Source organism: Neolamprologus brichardi, chromosome 22 (assembly GCF_056152115.1).
Source record: "Neolamprologus brichardi isolate AB-2024 chromosome 22, ASM5615211v1, whole genome shotgun sequence".
NCBI lineage: Eukaryota > Metazoa > Chordata > Actinopteri > Cichliformes > Cichlidae > Neolamprologus > Neolamprologus brichardi.
In genome coordinates, this window is record NC_142124.1 from 23,814,663 (window position 1) to 23,839,670 (window position 25,008).

The 25,008-nt window shown below is 42.5% G+C and overlaps 1 protein-coding gene across 1 annotated transcript in view; it reads left to right on the forward strand.

The window, feature by feature from the left end:
• dlgap3 (discs, large (Drosophila) homolog-associated protein 3) overlaps window positions 1-24,729 on the forward strand; it is a 153,255-nt gene extending 128,526 nt beyond the window's left edge. Inside the window, exons 4-13 of the mRNA XM_006795175.3 lie at window positions 6,436-6,650; window positions 9,423-9,525; window positions 10,448-10,664; window positions 11,921-12,459; window positions 13,688-13,782; window positions 14,772-14,991; window positions 16,065-16,359; window positions 16,448-16,539; window positions 16,725-16,871; window positions 17,491-24,729. Coding sequence (XP_006795238.1) covers window positions 6,436-6,650; window positions 9,423-9,525; window positions 10,448-10,664; window positions 11,921-12,459; window positions 13,688-13,782; window positions 14,772-14,991; window positions 16,065-16,359; window positions 16,448-16,539; window positions 16,725-16,871; window positions 17,491-17,808 — 2,241 coding nt within the window. The 3' untranslated portion in view covers window positions 17,809-24,729. The remainder of the gene's footprint in view (window positions 1-6,435; window positions 6,651-9,422; window positions 9,526-10,447; window positions 10,665-11,920; window positions 12,460-13,687; window positions 13,783-14,771; window positions 14,992-16,064; window positions 16,360-16,447; window positions 16,540-16,724; window positions 16,872-17,490) is intronic.
• Window positions 24,730-25,008: the final 279 nt, after the last annotated feature.

Genomic DNA, 25,008 nt, shown 5'->3' on the forward strand with positions numbered 1-25,008 from the left:
ACGTTTACAAAAAATAGGAAAAAGTGCAGACACTACCTCACCACCATGTGAGGAAGGTGCAGAGCTGAAAAAATATAACATAGAAAATAATAACAGTTTTCTCACTGCAGAGCACTAGTTTTTTTTTTGTTTTTTTTTTATTGCATCTAGTAGTGAGTGCACAGTGTATGTGTGAAAATAGTAACCAGCAATCTCTCTGATACCTCTTAAAGTAAGATGTCTTTGTCATCTTTGTCTTTGTCAAAGACGACAAAGACATACTGCTTTGTAGAGCTTTTCTGATTGCTCAAGTGGCCAATCAGAAAAGTTTAGGTCTACAAGCCCATCCTTAAGTTTCTAAAGTTTTACCCACTGAGCGATGACTGCTGGGGAAGTAAAATACCCATTGATTTTAATTTAGGCTTTGTCCCTCCAAAGGTTAATTGTTTCAAGGAAAGAAAAGCAACCATTGTCCCTACAATTTTGGTTTAGACCCTGGTTTTTCCAGTTGAATACACAAGTAAAGGTATTCAGTTACTCAAAATTTCATCTTCCTGCTATAGAAACAAACCTTTAATAGCAACACAGCCAATTTTTGTTTAAAAAAAATAGAAGAAGAAAATACAAACAAAGATGGGTAAGATCCTTGTGGTAAAGCCTTTGGATTAATCGGGAAATTAACAAGAATTTTTCAAAAGCATAAAAAACCCTTTTTCTTAAATAAAAGTTTCAAAAAAATCAAGTGGAAAGTATAGATTTTTCTTGGTTAAATGTCTGCCTAAGAGGCCAGATGGACTCTCCTGGCATTTTGCTGTGAGTCAGAAAACAATAATCATCTTCACAAACCGTGTTATTTACCTGTCCCTTACAACAGTCGCTTACCTGCCTCCTGTCAACACGCTGTAGCTTGAATCTGCCGCGTGCAATTTTCAGAGAACCCGTTCACTCATTTTATCTCCTAAAACGGCAGAAAAGGTTAATTAAAGACTGTTATTGGCTGTTACAGTGGCATCTCAGAAAGCACACGCACGCACACAGACACACAAAAACAAGCACGAGCTCAGAAACCTCCAGCTGTGTTGAGGTAGAGCTGCCATGCAGGCTGTGTTTCTACGGAAACAGCAGGTAGCCACAGGAGTCCCTGGTGTTTTTCCAACTCTCATCCTTTAGACACAGCTGAGGTCTGCTGATAGAGGAGACAGAGAGAGCAGGGTCGTCTGTGTGCTCGTGCTTTTCTGAGGACAAACCCCACACAATTTACCCCGTGCTTTAGGCTACCATCACATTCTCACCTTAGGACACGAAATGAACTTCCCCTGCTGCAGCTTTAATCGTATCTCCAGGTGTCACCGGTGGTTTGGGGAGGCGCGCAGAGACAGTGTGTTGAGTGAATTTTGTGCCCGGCTTAGATGTGCCAGGACAGGCCAGATTGATCCACGGCTTCAGAGCAGACAGCTCACTGGAGCTGCAGATATAAAGCTGTTCAGGTCTGTTTCACCCGGATGAAATGTCAGGACTAACAGCCGCACAGGTGCAACAACTCCAAATTGAAACTGCCTGAGAAAGCAAGAGCAGATATCATACACCCAACAGCTGCCTTTAAACTCTATCACTTGTGTATTAAAGGTGGCACTTGTAATAAGAGACTGGCAAATAATTTATATTGTAAGGTAAAGACTCTGCAATATTAGTAAGAGAATAACAACCATCAGACGATCCCCTGTGAATGAGCACTTAGCCATGAAGAGGAGGAAGAACTGCTTTTTAACAGGAAGAGACCATCCACAGCTAAGGGAGGGCCAGCCATCTGCGTCCCCTTCCCTGTGGGAGTGAGGGGAAAGAAGAGAGTAGACACAAAGTTATTGAAAATTCGGATACAAGTGTTTCAGGATCAACCAATATAGTACCAACATTAAGTTTATCAAAATCGGAGAGTTTCAGGCCTAATCTTAAAAGTACCCAAAGTGGAAGCTGGATCAACAACAGAGGGGTCTGAGTCACTATATGCACAGAAGTGCTCTACTGAAGAAAGACATGCAGAGTGTTGGCATGAAGAAAGAGAGTGCAAGGGACAGGCCGAGATGGTGGGAGATGATCTGCTGTGGCGACATAAAAGAGAAGCCGAAAAAAGAAATTCCATTTCCACAGGTCTGGAAAACCAAGCACCCTGCCTTTACAAACATTTGTGAAAGTTTCTAAAGTGCTAATTGAATTTGATTGTGGTGCTTCAACAGGATGCCAGCACTGTAATAAACCACTTTGTGAAATATCTTCCCTCCTAGGTATTCCACAATCAACTGTAATTAGTATATTTGTGGGTGAAACCACAGCAATTCAACCAAGTGAGTCAGACCAGAGCGCGGTCGACACAAAGTGTATCAAGTTTGCCAACATTCTCCTAACTCACTAACTGCAGAGCTCCAGACTTCCTCTTACATGAACATCAGCACAAACACAGTGTGTCGGGTGTTTCACAGCATGGTTTCCATGGCTGAGCAGCTCCTATGGTGTGATATTTAGGTGGCACTGTACTTCTATCCATATAGTATAGCTGATAGCTCAGCTGCACATTTCTACCCCTAAGCCGTAAAAGGCTGATGGGCTATTGTCGTCACCCTGCCGTGCAGGCAAGTGGCGTGGACACCCAATTTTGTGAATGTGATAACTCAAGAATGAGCTGTCGTAGGATTATGAAATTCATACTATAGGTGCAACTACTAAAAATCTCTGACAAGTTCGATTCTCAATGACCTGATTTCTGAAAATCCTCAAAGAGGCTGAGGAGTACTATTTCATATTTTGGAAACTCTAGCAACCACAAGTAAGCTTGAACTGTGACAGCAAAGTCCTCTATTGGGGTAATATTGTAATATGAGGTGTTTAAGATACGATGGGTGCTGATCTTTCAGAACTTTGGATGTGAAGAGAAGGATTTTAAATTCAGTTCTGCATTTAATTCCAATGAAATTGAGCAGCCACAATGTGAGAAACATGATCTTTCTTTTTTTTTTTAATTCCATTTTTATTATACGTGAATAACAAGTTGGACTAGAAAGAAAGATCATTATAATGATTTTTCTTTCTAGTCCAACTTATTCTTTTGGTCACTACCTGTAGCTGTAGGTGAGGGTCAGGACCTAGGTCAGTCAATAAATCGACAGCCTCGCTTTCATCCTCCTCTCTCCTCCACACTAGATTAAACTTCGAATTTCTCCATGTTATGACTGAATATAAATTGGCTCTACATCTGCTGGATTTATGCAAACAGTCAAAAGTGAAGAGCTAAATGTAGGTTCGTTCACATTAAGAAAAAAGCTCTGCAAAGCGCTGACTAAGTAGTTTTTGTAGCACCTGGAAACATAAAACACATGGTCAGTTTTAAATCAGTTCAAGTATGCTACAGCAGTCCCTCTCTCGTTGCAGGGTCAGTCTACCTGCTGTATGTTATTTCCATGTGTAAAAAAAATGCAAACATGTACATACAAGCTAATACTTACACAGGTTTCCTGCAAAGAGTCAGGACCGACTAGCAATAAATGTAAGTGAATCTTCGCAAGTCTACGGTCAGAGGCAAAGGGATGGCGTCAACACCAATCACGATGTGTGGCATCAGAACCTGATGCTCTCCGTTCCCTGAGCCTCTCACCTTCCCCTCAGCCTGTGTGTGATAGATATGAAATGATTAAAAAAGAAAAGAGGGCCGAGGGGAAAAAAAAGCTGAATATGGAGTAAAAGGAATGAAAAGAAGAGCAAAGGGACAAAGAGTGTTAGAAAAGACGAATGCAGAGGGACCTAGAGACGGTACAGCAAGCTCAGGGATAGAAAAGAGATAAAAGAGGTGATGGTAGCCAAGGGGCAAAGCAAGAAGAGGAGAGAAAGGGGCGTTTGAGGAAATGAGAGAGATAGTGGACGGCCACGGGGATCACGAGATTAGGCTGAATCATCTTTTAAGTGATGACCTTAAAAACACACACTCAGCTGGATGCCAGACCCCGGGGCCTTGGCTGTGTGTGTGTCTGGGTGCAGGTGTTGGTCACATGCTCGTATATGAAGCTGCACCTGACAGCATTTACAAAAAAATGAAAACTAAAATGAAAGGCTGAGAGGTCCTTCAGCCAAAACAGCTGCTGTTAGCGTGTGGATGGTGGAAAACTCTCCTCATACTGGGAAAGAGTGAACACACACATATATAAACACACATATCAAAGTGAGTGGTCCTCCACAATAGTAGCATGTTACGTGCAAGGTTAACAGCTATACTCACGAGCTATGATGCTAATTAAAGCTGCGCTTGTCAACATAAGGGGTCACTCGTGGCGAGAAATACCCCTGTGACCTCATCACCTAATTCTGCATTTCTCATCAGCTCTACTGAGATTTTTCAGATCAGTTCTGGGTTTTGACTGTTACCGAACACTGGTGCTACGCTGTCTTCAGCACTGCGATCAGGAGTCCTGTAATTATATTTTTTATGTGTAAGGCAACATCAAGTTAGTCTTTAGACTTTCCTAACAAAGTAAATACATAATAGTCTATACATATAACGAGTTATTCATTAATTAGTATATTGAAGTATAATAATTGGACCATAAATATAAACTTTACTACATTGTGCTGTCTTTTATGGTCATGAAAATTTATGTTTTATGTAATTTATAAGTGTTGAGCCATTGTTGTTAGTTTCCTCCTTCAACCTGTGCACAGCTCCTGACGTGGCGCTGAAGGATAAACAAAGATCAGCCCATTGTCACCAAAACTCTCTCTGTACTAGATATTTGGATATCCAAATGTCTGATTATCTGGTTATTTATTCACTTTAATTTTATTTTATTTATATAGTGCCAAATCAAAACAGCAGTTGCTTCAAAAGGCTTTATATTGTAAGGTAAAGACGCTACAGTAATACGGAGAAAACAATCAGATGACGCACTATGATCAAGCACTTGGCGACAGTGGGAAGAAAAAACTTGCTTATAACAGCCTGGCAGAACCAGGCTTAGGCAGAAGCAGCCATTAGTGGCATTAGTGGGTGAGAGGAGGGAGATGGGACAAAAGACGTACTGTGGAATAATGAATAATTTAATGTAGAGTGGTGTCTAAGCATATAGTGCCATTATTAGCCTCCTGTAGTTCTTTGTTTTAGGTTGTTGATCCAAAGACTGGCCAAATGCTACTTTAGCATTTAGCATGTGCCTCGTTTCAGCACAACACACATTTAGAAACTAGCTGAGAAAATACCAGTCAAGACATCTTTCATGCTTTGTGTAATTTGAGACCAATAAAGCAGCTCCAGACTGAATCTCAATGCTAATCAGTTAGCTGAGGTTGTTTGATTAGAATTTTTTTAATGTGTTGTTTTATGTTGTCTTATTTCTTCAAAGTAAACAAAAGGTCATTTTCGAAGCGTAAAAAAAACTCAGATATGTGATGTGTTTCATGCTTGACATCGCTTCCCAACTTTGGAGTAGTTCCACATGATACCCACTCACTGAATGGTTGCCTGTAATTGCTGAATTTGCAAAACTTCACTGACACTCTGTGATCTCTTCCTGGGTGTGCTAACGCCTTCATGTATTTTACATTAGGGCCACTGTGAGAACATGTCAGCGTAATTCTTGGGGTTAATTTCATTGATTCTTTATATTTCTCTTTGTGTTGTCTTTAGTTTCTTATCTTGACTGCACTGCTGTGTGTGTTGTTTTCCCATCAGAATCATTTGCTCATCTGTTAAATTGCGTCTTCTGTTTCGTGTTTTTGCCACCACGTTCATGTCTTTCTCCCACTTCGTGTCGCCACTCCTGTCTGCTGCCCTCTCTCTCTTGTCTACCTGTTTTTCTCTGTTTTTATTTATTTGCTCTCCGTCTGTCGGCTTTTGGGCTTACGTTGTTTTTCCTTCTCTGCGTCAGTGTTTTTCCAGCTGTCAGACTTTCTCTCTCTCTGTAAGTCCCTTCATCCTATTCTCTCTTTCTCTTGCACCATTACTCGTGTATGCATACATGTGCATGTGAGCGTGTGTGCACGAGTGCTTTTCGGTTGTGTTTGCCCTCCAACCCAACGCTGTGTGCACGTGGGCCAGAACTGTGCTGCTAAATAAACCTTTTACCATTCGAGGTGTGAAATATTTTTCGATTAAGAAATATATTTCTGTTTTGAGAAGCCTTCGGATCTTGACAGCAGATATTGAGAAGAAACTGCAAACAGTGCGGTGAAAAACATCTTCAATATCTCGGTGTTGATTAATTCACATCATGACTAATTCCTTTTCCCTTAACAGTGGGTGTAGAAGAGGAATGCATACTTACGTTTAACGCATTTAACTGTTTAACCTACTAAAACCATGTTGGTCCCACATGGTTGTTACATTTTTACTCGCTACCTTTTGCAATTTCAGATCAGTACAAGTTGGTCAGTTATGGTGACCATGTGAATGTTTGGGTGGATGTGGATGTGCCTCAGGTCCCTTCAGAAGACTGGGGTGGTGGTTATAGCGGTGGCGGAGCAGCTGACAGCGGAGGGGAGATCCCTTGCCGTCGCATGCGGAGTGGCAGCTACATCAAAGCCATGGGCGACGATGACAGCGCCGACTCGGACACGAGTCCCAAAGCCTCACCCAAGTCCACGCTGATTGCCCAGAGGGAAGCCTTCAGACGATCTATCAGCATGGATCAAAGGTCAGATGGCACAAATTCAGCTTTTATATTCATGCTGAAATACTTGTATTTACCCTCGACTCAACTCTCTGCTTTCAAAAACCGTAAAAAAACAAGTTTATTTGGTTTAGTTTGGTTGTCTTTTTTTTAAGCAGTGCAAAAGCAGCATAGCATATCAAATAGGAATTGCACAGATGTCACAGAAGTAAACAATAAAATACAGAAACAGACAGCACTGGGATGACAAAGGGAGAAAAAAAACAACAACCTGGAACAAAATGCAGAAAAACAAAATAGCAAGTTAGTCCTAGTTTGGATGGTTGCTGTTTATGCGAACATTTCCCCACAGGAGGATTTCTGCATTATGTTACTTTACAGCTTTTTTTTGGTTTGCATTTAGAATTCATTCCTTTTCCATAACTTTATAAGAGGTTGCAGCTTAAACACACAACACTGTTTGATTGTGCCTTTAAGGCTCACTCTTTAAATGCGGACAACATTATTTTCCACAGTGTGGGTGAAAATACAAAACCATTGGATAATTTCTTCTCATGGCTTCATAATATCTTTTAAACAGTCTAAGTCTCCCTCCTTAGAAAAACCCTGCTTTCCAAAATCTTTATTTTCAGTTTGTAACATGATAAAAATCCGATGTTTACAAACACATTTTGGGATAACTATTAATTTCAAAAGATCCTTTCAGACTCAGAAAATTCATGTCTGTGTAGTTAAAGTAAATAAAGGAGAGTACAGCGAGGGAAGATTGATCCCTGTTCAATTTGTAAGTTTGTTCACGTACAAATAAACCAACAGTCTTTAATTTTATGGTGGTTTCATTTTAATGGAGAGAGACAGAATATCAGACAAAAATCCAGAAAAAAACACGTTACATAAACTTTATGAACTGAAATGCATGTTAATGAGTCAAATAAATATTTGAAGTCTGTGTTTATGCTTGTGTCGAATAGATTACGATTAATCAATCATTACCGATATGCCTGTTCTCAGCTTGTTATATGTCTAAAACAAACCTCTCCGTAGAATCAATTTCTTAAATTCCAACTTCCCCACCACCACGGGGAAGACCAAGGAGCTGTCAAAGCACGTCAGAGACAAGATTTTAGACCTGCTACGGGACCATCCACAATAAGCATGTCAGGATGGTGACAACTGCTGGTGCCATTATTTGGAAATGGAAGAAATATAAAATGACCATCAATCAGATTCTGTCTGAAGCTCCATGTAAGAGCTTGCCTCATGGGGTGAGGATGATCATGAGAAAGGTTGTGGATCAGGACAAAACCACACAGGTGGAGGATGTTAATGGCGTGAAGGCAGCTGAGACCACAGTCACAAGGTGCCCCTGCTCGAGAGGGCAAAGGAACAGGCCCGTCTTAAATTTGTAAGTGAACATGACTCAGAGAAGACTTAGGAGAGAGTGCCGTGGTCAGCTGAAACCGAAATCAAACTCTTTGGCGTCATCATCATTTGGCATCAGCTCATTGAGGGGGCAGTAGATTTTTTTTTTACTTTATTTGGCCTTTATTGATACAGGTAGTCCTATTGAGACTCAATGTATGGGGCCATGTACCATGAAACCTTGGACAAGAACCTCCTTTCTTCAGCCAGAACACTGACGATAGGTCATGGATGGGTCTTCAAGCATGACAATGACCCAAAACAAAGGAGTGGCTAAAGAAGAAGCACATTGATGCCATGGAGTGGTCTCGCGACTCTTCAGACCTCAGTCGTATAGAAAATCTGCAGAGCTTTGATTTGGAGTTTCTTTAAAGACGAGTGAACCAAAATCCTGAGCTGTGTGCAAACCTGGTGACCAACTACAACATCTCACTGCTGTGCTGGCCAACAAGAGTTTCTCCACCAAGTACTAAGTCATGTTTTGATTGGTGATCAAATACTTTTTGGTTGATGTTCTGTCTTTCTTCATTCAAACGAAGCAACCATAAAAATGAGAGACTGTTCATTTCTTTGTAAGTGAGCAGACTTACAAATTTAACGGGCGATCAAATCATTGTTTCCGCCCGTGTAAATACTCTGGAGATTATAGATAGAAACTCAGTGACCCAGCAATGCCCTAATAGCAAGCACTTAACAAGTGGGTGAATCAAAGAACACAGAGGACAATAAACATCAGCTAGGACGAGGCACACTGTGTTCTGTACACATGATTTTACTCTCTGTGTGAAACAGAGTGAGTAACCCTTTTAAGATATATATAAAGACGCATTTCAGTAACATTCAAGCACCATTTATTTAGACAAATGAAGATTTTAGACCATAAACTGAATTATTAAACTAAATTATTCCAGAGCTTGGTGGTAAACATCAGTAAAAAGATTTCCTCTCCTCTCTCTCTTCCTCTCAAGATTTCAGTTTATAGGGAAAGAAACCGAAAAAGGACGTTAATGTTCTTGCATTATGCAGTAAATACTTTCACATAGGCAGCCTTGGGAACCTTTTCACATTTAACTGTAGCTCTGCTTGAACATCATAATAGCTGCTGCAATGTTTGGATTTTATTTTTCATATAAAATGAACAAAAATGATGGTTCCCTAATTGACATGGAAATGCACCGTCACAGCACGGAAAATGACTCCAGCTGGCTCAGTTATGACACATGATGCAGTGAATTGTTATTTGATGGCTCGCCAAATGGTGAGCTGTTTGTGTTGCAAACATTTTTTTTGATAAAAATAGCAACGCGAATGGCGGACGTGTTTACAGCCGCAACAACGCATCAATACTAACATTTATGCTTGTGTTTATTCCAGGCACTCGTGTAAACAGTGTACAGATTCTTACCCTAACACCAGAACCACACCCAAGACCCACACCCGCTCCCGTAGCTACACCCGCTCTTTGACCAGCACACAGGTAACAAACAGCAGGGTGAGGCTTTGAAGCGTGTAAACCGCTCCTAGAATTGCCTGTTTTTCTACATAAATATGACCTAAGAGATGTGTTTTGAGACCTTCCTGTCCTTCCGGTTGCAAACATGAAATACGTAAGCCAGCGAGGCTGCAGTACAGAACAAAGCAGGCACAGATGACAATGGATTTGACGTTGATTACGTCAGATACGGCATGAAAGGCATAGATGGGATGAAGGTGAATTGCAAGGCATCTTCAGATGTCTTCAACCGTGGGATGGCTGAAACAGTGCATATTTTATGAGATGTTAATGTTCCGAATGGCATCAGTGGAGGCATTAGCTGATGTGGGCTGGCGTTGTGGATGTCGCCTGAGCTGCACCGAGCTAACGATAAGCTCGATTTGATCTGGTCATTCGTTTACTGAGGAAAACGATCCAATAGTGCATGTCTGTGAGGGCGTAAAGAGCATAATTTGAAGCTGAAATTAGATGAGGGATTTTCAGTCAATGATATGAAAATGGGATCAATCATGAATGGGACAAAGGTGATTTCTGAGAAGCTTTGCACATTAATGAATCCAGTCCACAGTCTGACAGATTATGTGTATAAACGCCAATTCAAGACCACCGTTACCCTCCAAAGGAGAGGTCAACCTACAAGGTTAACTCGACTGTAAAGTATGTCACAGAAAAAATCTGACTTACATCAGGAGATTTATCATGAACGAAATTTCCTCAATGACTAGAATCTAAATTAAATTTCTTTACGACTTGTGTTAAGCTGCAATAACTTTATAGGTTATATTTGTGTAGAAAATGACAAAAATGGGTTCACAAGCTTTCAACAGACACTTTCTTTGGGGATATAAATTGTGCATCTGACATCTGTAAGACAAGTATTGATGTAGGAACTCTCATCCTCCAGCTCGGAGAGACGTTAAACCGTCAGTTCGAAGCCGTGTGTGGGACCATGTTCGGGGAGGTGGAGTCTCAAGCTGTCGAAGCCCTGGATCTTCCAGGAGTGTTCCGCACTCGCAGCCACAGCTACGTTCGCGCCATCCAGGCCGGATGTTCCCAGGATGACGACTGTCTCTCCGTCTTCTCCATGTCTGGCCCCCAGGGAAGCATCAAGGGCGGGGCCGGTGAGTGTGCGGTTTGAGTCCACCAGTATGTAAAAGTCTGGGGTGTCTCTGTGGAGCGTTTGGATGCGCGGCTGCCTTTTATGTGGCGGCAGCGCGGCAGGAGACACAGTGGGAGATGAAACTTTATGACAGGCTGTGTGCATTTACGTCGACAAAAGCAAATTCACGCACACACGCGCACACACACTCGTTGCACAGCTGCATCCATTTTTAATATACAGCCTTTTCTTTTCTTCGCTACTCTTTCAACCTCTAATGAGCTCTGCTTTTTACCTCTGTGTTTGTGCCTACATATGCATGCTATAGGCTCGGGTGTGTGTGTGCGTGTGTGTGTGTGTGTGTGTGTGTGTGTGTGTGTGTATTACATTTGTGCATGCTCTTTGTTCTCTGCCATCTCTGCCTTGCCTTTGCATCTCATCTCTCTCCGATCACCCTCCCCTGTCTGATTGCAGGTTTCACAGGCTCAGAAATAGGTACAGGAACCCATGTGATTATGATGATAGCTCAGTGTCTCCAGCTGCCTTTTTGTCTCTGTCTTTTGGTTTCACTCTTGATGATGTTTGCTTTGACAAGTCTTCCCAATAATGCTTAAGCCTAATATTCGGCTGTTTTTATTTGCCACAAAATCCATCCAGTGTTTCCTAAAGCCTCTGTGAAGTGTTATCCACTTTCAGCACAGACCCCTCCCTGGTACACCAAGTCACACAACAACACTGATTATGCACACAGGGTGGGTTGCAGCTTTGGAGTGAGCATCTCTGCACTCTGAAAATAAACTCTGTTCAAATATATATTAAAAGAAACTGTGAGTGAGACAGATCGTGCATGTCTTTCTTAAATATTGCTCTCAGGAAAATGCTCTGTCTTCTTAAGAGTTAAATTAGCTGCGGGGAAGAGGTTTTTGCTTCGCTATCATGTCTGTCTTTTCCACTGCCACTCACTGAAATTTATACTAAAAGCTGTTTTTTAATGAAAAGAAGTTGCACTTTTGTGTCTTTCCTCTTCCATCTTACACTGGCTGTAATTCTTAATGGCTTTATCGTTGTTCTCTCCTCCTTTCCATGTTTGTTTGCCTCTTTATGTCAACCGCTTTCCTATTTTTTTCACTCCTTAACTTTCCTGTCACATTCTCCTTCCAGTCTGTCCCTTTTGTAAGTATCCACCTCCCCCGCTCCCTGTTGATATATTACCCATTTTGCTTTTAACAGCCCACTGTGCCTTTGTCTTCCTTTTCCCCTGCTCTTCTGACACTTCAGTCTTTCCCTATCGTAAAGGTGCTCCTCCTCCACTCCCACCCCGCATGTCAAAGTCTTCACTTTCGGTGCGAGCCCAGAGCAGCACAGAGTCCACCCAGGATGCCTACTTCCAGAGCAGCGGGCAGTTGGTCTCAAGCTCCGGTCCCGGACGCCCCAAGCAGCACAGCAACTCCGTGGACCTGGGTAACTCTGACGGCCCATCGGGCCGCACCTCCAGAGGAGGGTACTACATCGGCAGCGGACCCGGGCATTCCCGACAGCACAGCAACTCCGCAGAGAGCCTGGACGGGGTTCGGGGCTCAAGAGAGCTGGTGCCCTATGGAGGGGGTCCTGGAGTCGGGGTGAGAGCCAAACACAGCAGCTCAGCTGACAGCCTTCTGGAGGGACCGCCAAGGCCAGCAAGAGAGAGGGATGGCAGAGGGGGAGGTAGTCTGGGGAAATCAGCCTCTCTGCCTCAGAACAGCATCATGCTGAGTAAAGCTGGAGGGCAGGACGAAGGGCGTGCTGTCAGAAAGTGGAGGCCATCCATAGCTGTGCAGGTGAGAGGAAAACAAAAAAATATGCCTTTACTGTCTTCTGCCAGTTTTTTATTTTCATTTATTTAGATTAGGCTCTCTAAAAGATGATAGAAAATAATGAAAACTGCAAGTCTTCAAACTGCTTGTTTTGGTTAAACTGTATCCTTTGTCCACAAATGCCGAACAGGCAGATGCTTGGAATCTCTGATGAAGGCGCAGTAGTTTGCACAGTTAAAGGCTGTGAACTAATCACTGCACTCCAGCCCCCTCAGTTCTTCCCGAGGATGTTTGGTTTTTTGGCTTGGTGAATAACTTTACAGGCAAGCTTTACAGATGCTAATTTTCAACTCAGCTAAGCCAAGAGAAAAATGGTTTCAGCACCACTCGAAATACAGTCCATTTACACAAAGAACATGCATAACCCCTCAGCGTTAGTAGCTGCAAACCATTTTCTGCTCCATGTGAAGACTTTCCTGCGATCTAGGTGCAAAGCTTAGCTATTCAAAAGGCTATAGATCCATAATTAGCATACAAGCTTGGGAGTGGCATCAATATTCTGCTATAGAGCTATGCTTTTATTAAATAGGGACATTCATCTCTGACATGTCTTCAGAGATGGTTAGTTATTTTTCCCCTCTAAATGAATGAACAGAGCCTCAACACTAGTTGTCATACAGTAGTCGCATGGACATAAAAATGGCCTGAATAGAATCACCAGTCAAACCTAATTAAACTCAAAAGTTTAAACACTTTTACCAAAGTCAAATAGCTTAAGTACTATTTCTACTACACAGTAGTATCCCATTATTATGATGTCATTACTAGCTCAAGCCAGGATTGTAACACGATCGGTGTGTCTGGTCATCCTGTCAGAGCTCTCAATAAATGTCGTTACAAACTCTCAGGCGTGGAATTGTGTCCTCCTGAGAACCAGCCTATCTACCCTACTAAGTCGTGATGTACTAAATAAAGGACATCCTGGACTTTCCATTGATATCTCATGTGTTTGGTTTGCCTCTTTTAGCACCAAAGAGGAAGGAAATCACAAATAAAGTTCAATGGGAAGATTCTTTTTCTTGGTTCTAGGGAGGATATGAATGCAGATGAAACGGTTTTGAACCTCTGCTGTTCACATGCATCCATGCAACACTGCATTATATATTCCCTATATGTTCAGCAGGGCAGGGTGAGGTTTCCGATTTCATTCTCTCCACTCTGACTGTGGTGCTCGTGTCTTCCTCTGCTGCAGGTGGATAGCTCAGAGACCCTTTCAGATTCCGACACGGAGGGCAAAGCTCTGACCGAGGTCCATTCTGTAGGGGTCCAAGTGGAAGACGACAAAAGGTACCAGGAAAGTAAAAATCAAAGCGGCAGAAAAACTACTCATCTTTAAAATCAAGTCTAAACACGAGCTGTTTATTTTGCCTGACATTTAAGCTGCTTTCATTATAAAAAGAAACAAACTTGCAAAATAAGACGTGTTTGTTTATCTCGCTAATTTATCTTTGCTCCAAAATATGTAGCTTCATCAAGAACTTTTGGTCTTTGCACACTAATTTATGTGAATAATTTTCATTTACAATTTGAAAAAAAAAGCCTTCGTCTCCTGAGCGCCCAACAGAGCAGCCACCTATGGTTGATTTCTAGGCTAGATCCTATTATTTCATTTAACATTTCATCAGAGATCACAGCTTGAACTCGGCAACACTTTCTTCCAAGAATGTCTTGTTTTTCAGCCATTAGTGAGTGTAACCATGACTACTGCAAATCATACACTCTACATGACTTTCGCACGTGACTCAACCCATCTCCTAATTATATCCAGCTTTGCCTGCAGGTCAGATTTGCACGCATGCATGCAAACACTCGTGGCATCGCATACTTCCAAACCCCCGAGCGGTTTGTGATCATGCATCCCTTAACAAAGTCCCCCCCCCCCCCCCCAAACGCCCGTCACACTTGCCCGTCGAGCGCGACAGCGTGACATCTCAGAAAACAGCGGACTGATAACGAAAATCTGAGTCACCCCTCATCAGACAGGAAAGAAGGGTGAGGAGGAGGAGGTGGGGTATAAACTTGTAATAGAGTTAACGATCATCGCCCAGTCCACCGACGTGACATTTTGCCCACACTGGTGCGTCATATGCCAGAGGATTTAGCAGGTCTTATCATAACCAAGTGAGTAGTAGTGAGTGCAGTGACATGGCAGCCTTACTCAAAGAAGAATGTGCAGTTAATGGAAGCCAAAGAAATAACACTATAAGAAAGCATTTGCATATAGTTCTCTGTGTGACTCGATTTCTCTGGGACTGCATTGACTCCCTGTCCTGCAGGAGAGCTCGTTTCAAGCGCTCCAACAGCGTTACGGCGAGCGTGCAGGCCGACCTGGACCCCGAGGGCTTCCCGGGATTGAGCATCGCTGTGCCGATGCAGGACAAAAGCCTCCAGTTTGGCTGCTCCTTCCAAAGGCACTCGTCTGAGCCCGAGTCCGCCAGCCAGTATACAGAGTGCCATCGCACCGTCCACACACAGGGACAGTGGGCCTACAAAGAGGTAGGAGTGAGCAATTCTCCTGTAGGATCACAGGCAGCTGTTGAAGTTTTACAGAAACAATCAAATACGTAACATTTTGGCTTCATTGATTTCTGAAGGAAAACTTTTGCCACTTTCACTTTAATGCTCCTCTGGGCTTCATTTAGACATAGTAAATGACAAAGTCCTTATATGTGCATGATTATTTTGATAGTGGCAACACTGACAGCAGGTTGTGGGGACACCCGACATGTTTGCATGTCCTCGGGTTGATGGATAGAAATTCATGGTGTATTCGGTGTTTAATTAACTTGCAATCTTGCAATTAAAAGACATTTTCTTCCTTATACAACACCTGAAAATCAACATTTTTTCTGAATATTTTGCAATCTGAACTATTCATTTGCTGGGAGACCTGACAGATCAGCCTTGGGGCTGAGAGTAATATAGACGGAAACAGCTGAAGACACCTGGAGGCAGGTTTTCTCTAGTCTTGTTAGATTTCATCCTGTCAAGGCTGAAATGTAATTTGCTCAAATACTGTATTTAGGTACAGCACTGAGGTATCAGTACTGCACTTTCATCATTTTCCCCCCTGTATAATACTTTATAGTTCCACTCATTTCTGAGGAAAGAGTTTGACAGCTTTAATTACTATGGTTTATACACACAAAACATTAACATTAGTATATTAACATTAGCTGTCAGGTAACTTTCTTGGTTATTAACTTGGCTAATGTTGCTGGAAGAGTACCCTGGGTCTTCTACATTGCACTTGTCAGCTTCCCTGCCTTTAGGATCACATATCTTTTTCTCACTGGTACTGTCTGTAAAGTAAAAGCTTTAAATAGCAATGGGAGTGGAGCTGGCCATGAGTGTGTCCTTGTGTATTTGCATGGCAGAAGGATTTGCTTAAAAACAAATTATTCAGTAGTGCTATTTATGATTAAATATAAAAATCTCATTGGGTATATTTAAACTGGATCAAATTTTGAGTCCACACTGCACATTTGTGGCATTAATACTTATATAAATAGTGGCTGAGGTTCAGCAGTGGTTCAAAAACAGGCTTTTTTGTTCTTATGTTATCCCAGGACTTTATCCAGACTGGCTACACCACTGAGGCCTGTCAAGCTGACACACGGCCCCACCAGCAACCGCACCTGCCTCCACGTTCCCACTCTCCTCTCCCCATTACCTCTGAGCGAGCTTGGGCGGGGACACCGTCTCTAGAGGGTCCCCGGAGCCTGCCCGACTCGGGCCGAGCCTCTCCCTGCATGAGAGATGGAGAGTTCTTCTTACGCCTCCTGCAGACAGAGGTGGAGAGGATGGAGGGCTGGTGCCAGAACATGGAGAGAGAAGCAGAGGAGAACGAACTTCCGGAGGAGAGTGAGTGCGAGAGGACGACTCCAGATGAAGATTAACAATGAATAATTCTTGGGTTTCTCAAACTACGTGTGTGCTCTTTCCCATCTAGTTCTTGAACTGATTCGAAACGCAGTTGGCAGTGCCCAGATGCTCATGTCTCAGAAAGTCCAGCAGTTCTTCCGCCTCTGCCAACAGAGTGTGGTGAGTATGTGTGATTGCATGCAAAATCATGACATTACATATGGCGCATAATTTTTGCTGTAATTCGCTAAAGGGCTAGATTTGCTCAGCTGCAAACACTTCACCGGTGAAATTAGTCTGTAAATCCCCATGTAATGCTTTGCCATCCGTTACTTGTTAAGTCCTGTCTCCCCCCGCACACCCAGGACCCATCAGCCTACCCTCAGCCCACGTCTCAGGACCTGGCTGCCTTCTGGGACCTGCTCCAGCTCAATATAGAGGACGTCAGGGTCAAGTTTCAGGATCTCCAGAGGCTCAAGGACTCTGGTTGGAGGCTCCCGCCTGAAAAGAAGGTGAGAGACCCGGAGGTCCAAACCACCCTGGTTTCCCTTCAGCACTCCCCCAGAGCTAAGATGGCAGTGTGCAGGCGAGTAGCGCAGATGGTTGTGCCCTCCAAGCCTCTGCAGGCTGTGAAAATACAGAACAGCAAGAGGAACTGAGCTGAGCTGAGCTGCCCACAAGACTGTGAAATCCAAAATGTGCTAGAAGTCTTTTGCATTTAATGCAGCGTATTACATTATTTCCTATATAGGCTTGGCTACTCACTGATCAACATTATTCAGTCAACAACAAACTAACAATTGTTTCTCTTTTCTTCTTTTTCTTTGTGCATTACCTCTGTTTACCTTCTCCCATTTCATTGCCTTTTACTTCACCCAACGCCAACGCATGCTGAGATGTTTTTTTGCTGATTTTATGTGCTTTGTCGTTATGTTTCGGTCCGTGATTCTTCCTCACTTGAATTTTTGCCCTTTATGTTGGATTTTCTTACCTTTTTGTTGGGTTTTCATCCTCCCTCTATCTCCTCTTGTTTTTGCATGGGATTCCTTCTACACAACCATACAAAACCATATTTTTCCCCCCTCTCGGTTAATCCACTGCCTGTTCACCTGATCACCACGACTGGGCTAGGAGGACAAGAAGCTTCCTCCACCCTTACCAAAGAAGCCAGCAGGTGGGGTGAGTGGCAGTCTCCGGGCTGATAGCGTTGGGGATGGGGTTGCTGGAGGTGGAGGAGGAGGTGGGTCAGGGGGCCTGGTGGTGCCTCGCGTCGGTGGGCACACCCTGCCCATCAGGGAGAAGTCAATGGACCTCGGGGACCGTCAGAGGACAGAAGCGAGGAGGCGGCTGCTGCAGACCCGGCGCACTGCCTCCTTCAGGCAGAACTCGGCAACAGAGAGCGCCGACAGTATCGAGATCTACATCCCCGAAGCCCAGACTCGACTCTGAACACCGAGCTGAGGTGTTTCCCTCCCACCTTCTCACCCACCCTCACCCCCTGCAAAGCTGGCCCGCGCACCAATCTCAGTCTGTCTCCGAGCCCAGTTTTGGATCCGCACGCTGTTAATGTGCTACTCCCCTCTAGCATTTCCATCCAAATCAGTTATCATACTCATTAAACAAGCAATGACAGCCATCGTAGTGTCTTGAAATTTGGATATTTTACAGACACAGAGGCCTAAACCTGGAATGGTAGCTAGCTAGCAGACATTTTTAAGTCTTTTTTTTGTTTTTGTTTTTGATTAATATTATGGCTGAAGACAAACAGCAGTCCACTTTTATAACCAACCGAGGTTCACGCAGTAGTAGCATGCCTGTGCGTGTTTACCGAGCACATCTCCATCACTGAAAAATCAAGGGCTTAACAGATACAAGAACTCATACAGAATCTCCCTGTATGGATGCCGCGTGCAGTAAAACCTCATCCTTCTTTGTGAGGTTTCTTAATCACATACAAGATGTGTCCATTCGCTTGACTGATGCTACCGGTGTGGATGAACAAACATGGATGAATTCAGCATCGGTTCTAATGCCCTTAAAGTCAGATGGCTGGCAAACCCCAAAGAACATCCCTCCCAGTCGTTGTCAGCCAACTACAGCTTGCACCTTTCACCCAGGTGCCATCTGTCCCCGGCGGCACTCAGTCAGAGAGTATGAAATCACTTTAAGTTTCTCTCTTTCATTCCTCAAATCCCGTGTTTTTGTTTGACTACCCTCAGCATTCAGCAGTGAGGCTGTTTGAACGGGCAAGTGCTATTTGTACATAGAGTGCACAGTCATGTTTGCCAGAAGGAGCTTTTGCAGTGTAGCATCACAGCCTTGATGGCTAGAGAGCACTGCAGACATAAAATAAATAAAAAACTAGGGGAGAGAAGCCGTTTGCTTCTTATGTAGTCCTTCTGAAGTTTCAAGCGTTCAGGGGTGGGGTTTCTGTGAGCTTTTAGGGGAGAATATATTTTCCAAGGCTTTTCAGGACTCTGCTGAGAAAGCTCCCTTTTTCACTGTGAGACTATAGCACCACCAAGTGGTTAAATGAGGACCCAAACTAATAACAATGGTCTGTAGGAAGTTCTCGCCACTTCAGTCAGGAATTAACAGACACCCCAATGAAACAGCCATGACAGAAGATGAGGGGTTTTTGGGTGGGGTGGGGCTCTTTTTGTTGTTGTTTTTTGTGCTTTTTTGCACTTAATCAGTGCTTTCCCAAGTGCGCAGTGCATTTTCTCTTCTCTTAGAAATTGTTTGAGTGGATTTCCCCCTACTGCTTAATTAAGAGGGCAGCGGATCGCAAAATAAAAGAACCGTCAAAGTCTTCAGCAGAATCTGCTTGCCTAACTCAAAGTGCCGTCCTCTCAATCTCACAGAGCCCTGATTACAAAGAAGGGATGATTTCTCTGAAGGGAAGTAAACAAAAAGGAGTGGTATTCAGTGAACAGCAGTGCCCTACGAAACCTCCCCAAAGAGACATCAAACACAGGAAACCGCCGAGCTGCCAGACAGGGTCTGGCAACTGTGGTGAAATTAGCTAATACTTGATTGAGTGGACGTGTGCGTGCTTTGTTTCTCGTTATTGACTTCCTGAAATTCTCTTCTCTGTGGTCTCCGCTCTGAAAAGTGTAGCACGATTTGAAGAGTTTTCGAAGGGGGCCTCATTTGCAAATCTACTTCATAACAGATATTTCTGATACAAGTGTTTTGTATGGATGTTGCACAGAAAAATGGCATGTGTGTGTGTGAATGCACTGGAATTAATGCTTACAAAGGGCTGCGAGTCACAAGGGACATGTGACGAAGCCCAGCGAATACTAAAAAGTCCAAATCTGCCATTTTGACGATAGAAAAAAAAAAAACCCCACACACACTTAAATTTGAAAAATATTTTAGCATGACCTGTTTTTTCTTTTTTTCTAATATTTGGATGGAATGTGTTGGAAAAATGGGATATTTTATTGGGAGATGTATATTTTATAATATAATCCACATTTCTAGATTAGTAGAGATTATTGAGTACAGTATATGTACGAATTTAAAAAAAAAGCATATATCAAATGTGAAATTCTACAGTATTATTATGATAGATTATAGCATTGTGTGATACTACAGTTGTGTGGCATATCCAGACTCAGTACATGTGAAAAAGAATCTCAAATGAATATTATTATCTTCAGTGTGTGAGTCAGGTTCACAGGGTATAACTGGCAAGAGTGTTAATTGCCAAGTGTGAGCCTCCTTAGGCCTACTGTATATCTTCTTCTGTGGTTCTAATGACATATACTGCTGTATCCCCTTCCTGTATTTCCTCTTTAGAGCCAACTACATGTGCCTAACCAGCTATATGTGGAGGTTTCCTTTGAACACAGTTTACAGTATATAAAGAAATGTAAATAGAAAAGTATAAAATATACAGAGAATATTGTTAAAGAAACTCTTTTTACTGTACTGACACGCCATCTTTGATCTCCCCCACTTTCACTTGCAATACCCACACAAGACTGGCAAATTCTATTGATGTTAATACTGCATGCTTTATTACAGCTTCCTTTAGCGGAATCTAATGGGGTTTGTTTTTTTGACCGATAAAAGGAAAGCACCTTTTGTAGCCTTTTTTTGTGATTTCAAACAAAAACAAATTGGTAGGATTTTACACTGTCTTTGTACAACGATCACATCCTCGGAGGACACTGATGTCGATGTCCTTGAAAACCGCAATCGATGTTTCGGTTCGACTCCGAGGCGATGCGCTTAACAGCCTCCATGTGAAACGGCCGATTTTATGTTCAATTCGTTTGAAGGCGTGCGGTTCAGAGAGCGGCCTTTTTATCCCCGTGATCCTCTCTCCCTGAAACTTGACAACATTTCAGCTGCGTTTTTGACCCAGCCCTCATGAAACAAAGCACAAAGACCTGCTTTATTACTGTAACTCCACTGTGAAGGACTCTTGACTCCACCCTCGCAATCCTCAAAGCTACATTCAGAGGGATGGCAAGGTCTTTCCATTATGAGTTGGCCTCGAGGGGCTCCAGGAATCTTTAAAGGCTTTGTTGGATATTTATCCACAGTAGCAACAACTACTCCTACTACTTTGTCTTCGGTTCTCGCTGACATTCTCCTCCATTGTTTATCATAATTTGAGGTGTTAGCCAGCCACCTTGCCTTGTGATAACAGGTCCACTGAAAACACACTTCTGGTGGTTGTGATTTCCACGGTTTGCGTTCTTTACTGTATCTATTCGTTGTTCGATATCTGCACAGTACACTGGAGTTGTACAAACATGACCTGACCACTCACCGACACAACAGACAGACTGCTATATGAACCTTTTCACCTCTTTCTGTAAGTGCAAAAACCCCACGTGGACAGCCAGATGGATAAGCCAACTCTCAGTACCTCAGTTTCTAGCAGCAGTGTCTCCAATCCCCAACCCAGGCCTCTGTCCTCAGGGGATTCTCAACCAACAGACCCTGAACATACAGCGTCAGACCAGCCCTGCAGGATGTTGTTAATATTCTCTGAAAGTGTGGAAATCACACGTCTTTTGAGCCCAGATTCTCTTTCAGCCATTCACCGAGACTTGAAAGCGCAGCGCGGTAACGTGCAGGTGCTGGCGATGGTGGCGATCGTAGCCGATGTGCTACGTGTGTGCATTTGCTGTGTGCTGTGCATCTGCAACAGACTGAAGCTGGAGGGGTGTAGTAGCAGCAGATTTGAGTTTTAATTTTACATTTCTGTGAGACAGAGCTGCTCTGGAGGAAAAAGCTAAGTCACTGAATTAACCCTCCTTACGAGAAGCAGAGGGGGCAATTTTCTAAAAACATTTCGTTTGTGTCATTATTCTCAGCAATATTTAAAGGTGATCAAATGTGTGAAAAAAAAAACATTTTCAGACAATTATCCGCATTTGAATACTTTTAACCAACAGCAATAGGAAATATTTGCTTAGCATTAGCAGTGCTAGGATACAGGCGAGCGAATTGGAAACCATTTGAAAATAAGATCAGTGTGGAGAGATATGGAGGCTGTAACATTATTCAAACTCATACATCAAACTTAGCTTATTTAAAGACGTGGGGGTTAATATATGTTTCCATGTTTTGGTCCTATATAAACTGTTACAGTGGTAAAAGACTATACAAAACAAAAACTGAAATAAGCACTGGTTTCTGATGGTTTTTCTGTTCTTGGCTCCGTAGGATATAGAAGACATCAGGTATCCCTAATATGGCCATCTCAGGTGCACAGCTCATGGCTGTGAGCACAGAAGCCCCACCCACCTTCAGTTCAACCCTTCTGTTTGCGAGAAAAGGCCAGTCAGAGGAAAGTTGGTTTATAGGAATTTGAAGCTGAAACAAATGAGCAGACAGGTTGTATCAAGACCCAATATATCATCAAAAGATCAAAGCTCTACTAGTAGAACTAAAATATACACATTTATTACATACAGAATTGTTTTTCAAATGTATATGTGGATCCAGCCTAATGAGACTGCTAGCAGTTACATATAAGTGTAACTGGTGTGATTCTGCGTTGTGTCTGATAAAAAATGTAAAAGAAAGAAAGACCTCCAAGTAAATAATTTGCCCACTCCAGCTCCTCTCCCACAGGGGAATTGTAGAAAAGGGCGGCATTTATTTTTACATAAATTTTTACATTATTTTTACATTAAACATAAAGTATGCATTTACACGTAACATATTTGACATAAGATAAAACAAAAACAACAACATGAAATCCGACATACCTGATAAAAAAGGTAAAAGAAAGAAAGACCTCCAAGTAAATAATTTGCCCACTCCAGCTCCTACGACCAAATACAAACAGTGGGGAAGAGGGTTAGCTCAACCCACCACAACTTCCAAGCTAGCAAGGAGTATATATTCATGGTAGCATTTATGGCGCCTAAAACACATTTGTGATACACACATACTACACACTTATAACATCTAACAAAAAACAGGCTTAATAATGACAATAATTGAACTAAAATCACAATCAGAAACATCCAGGTGGCTAAATATGCATTATATGTGTGTTTTAAAGTGTTGGAAAGAAATGACACCCACCTCTCCCACAGGGGAATTGTAGAAAAGGGGAGAGGCCGAAGGGGTACACTGTATTTATAGGATTGCACCAAAGAAGAAGAAGAAAAGAATGAGGACGGCCTCTAACTGATAATGAACATAACTACAGGCTTGGAGGTCCTAAAAGTCAGGTATAAAAGGAACGGTTTGGGGGTTTAGAACACATTTTGTGTAATTATAACAATGCGATTTATGACCCTGTTACATAAGCATGCTGGATTGCATCAATTCTTCTCACGTACTCGTGTTTAGCTGGAAATTTAAGTTCAGACTAAGGAATTAGCAGAGGTGATTACAGTCTTAATACACTAAGCAACTATTCCTGAAAAGCTGAGTCCATATCTAATAAAAAAAAAATGTTTGCATTATCAAAAGGTCCTAAATGTTAAGCACGCTTCCTTAAATGTTCTATGTTGCTTCCTTTCTGCCTCCAGAGCAGCTCAGTGCCAAGCAGATGTTTAACTGAAACTCCAATGTGCCTTTAGCACTGAGGTGTACTTCTGTATGTGTGCGTATTAGCACTGTAATGTCGCTTTACAGTAGACACGGTTAGCCATGCAGATCAGAGAAAACTGAGCAATTACTGTGTAATTAACAAAAATGATACCCTGCCACCGTCGTGTTTACAACAATGTAAATACCTGTTACCAACAGACGTTGCTCTTCTCAATATTACACATATTGTTATTACGTCATGATTATTAGTATGATTGCTGTCATTAAAATGGTTAATAATTGCCATCCCTTCCATTATTACAAACGGTGTTGTCAGTCACAGCCATGGGGTAAACATTGTTCTATATTCAAGGATGAGTCTTGTGTACAATAACAAAACAAAAACTAGAAGAAAAAGTTTAATATCTAACGAGAAAGTAAATAAATCGCTGCTACTAAGGAGATGGAGTAGAGGAAGAGGAAACTGACAATAACTCTGGGAAGATATTTTTCTCTGGGATCACGGATGGACACTCCCGTGCGGGGTGAGATCACCGAGAGAAAAGTAAGCACTGAACAGGTGGGGCGAATAGAAGACCCAGACCTAAGATCTTCTTTCTCCGTGTGCTTTTACTCCACTCTGAACTCTTAGCGCTGCCACAACAGAGACGAAACACAGACTTCAAACTGATAAGACGCTCCACTCTCTGTGTTCTACTCTATAATGTAGCAAAAAAACACAATAGCCCCCTCTTCTCCTTCTCTTTCATGTCTCACCACGATTTCTAAATCAGACGGGTTTGACACATTAAGCTTTTCTGTCTTTAAGCTCAGCTTTATTGTCGTGCTTACTTGTTTTATACACGTTCGATTCAGTGCCAAGACAGTAAATTGTACAGTTAAATCATTAAATGCTTTTGTTTTGCTTTATTTGGGGTTTTTTGGGTTTTTTTCATCCTATAAAGAAAAAGAATTGACTGGAGCATATAGCAATAGAGATGCCATAAAATATGGACTTTCACATTGCCACCAGTGAGTACACAACGTGCATGAACACAGCGATCCGAACACGTGCTGGACGGCGGTGGAGGACGATGCCCGGTGTACATCCTGATTCTGTTTGTTGTGTTGTGCTTCTCATTTTGTACATACAAATTGATTTTCTGGATTTCATAATGACTCATGGGTCTGGATGTGTCGAAAGGAGCACGCCTGACAGCGCTGAAAGCCCAGAGAGATGGCACACTGTGACGTGGTTTACCCCAACACAGAATGTAACACTGTCAACGTTGTCGAAACATTTTCTAATGGCTAATATTATTACTATTAATATGATTATTATAAAGCTATTTTAGCGAGGTAAATGAGTGGGTGCTGCGTCTTCTTTGTGTGTGTTGATTTTTCTGATTAATGACCAAATAAGTAGGTGAGAATATATAAAGTGCATGTCACCCTAATCATATTTCATCGGCCCCGGGCCTCACCTGCTTCAAGCCAGCAATGAAAGACAGGAAACAGTCTTCTGACTTAAATGGATCTGCTAGGATTACAGGATAAGATTGATGCAACTCATCCAAAAAATCGAAATGTGAAAATGACATTGTGCCTTACGGGCAATTATGACATGGTCTTGGC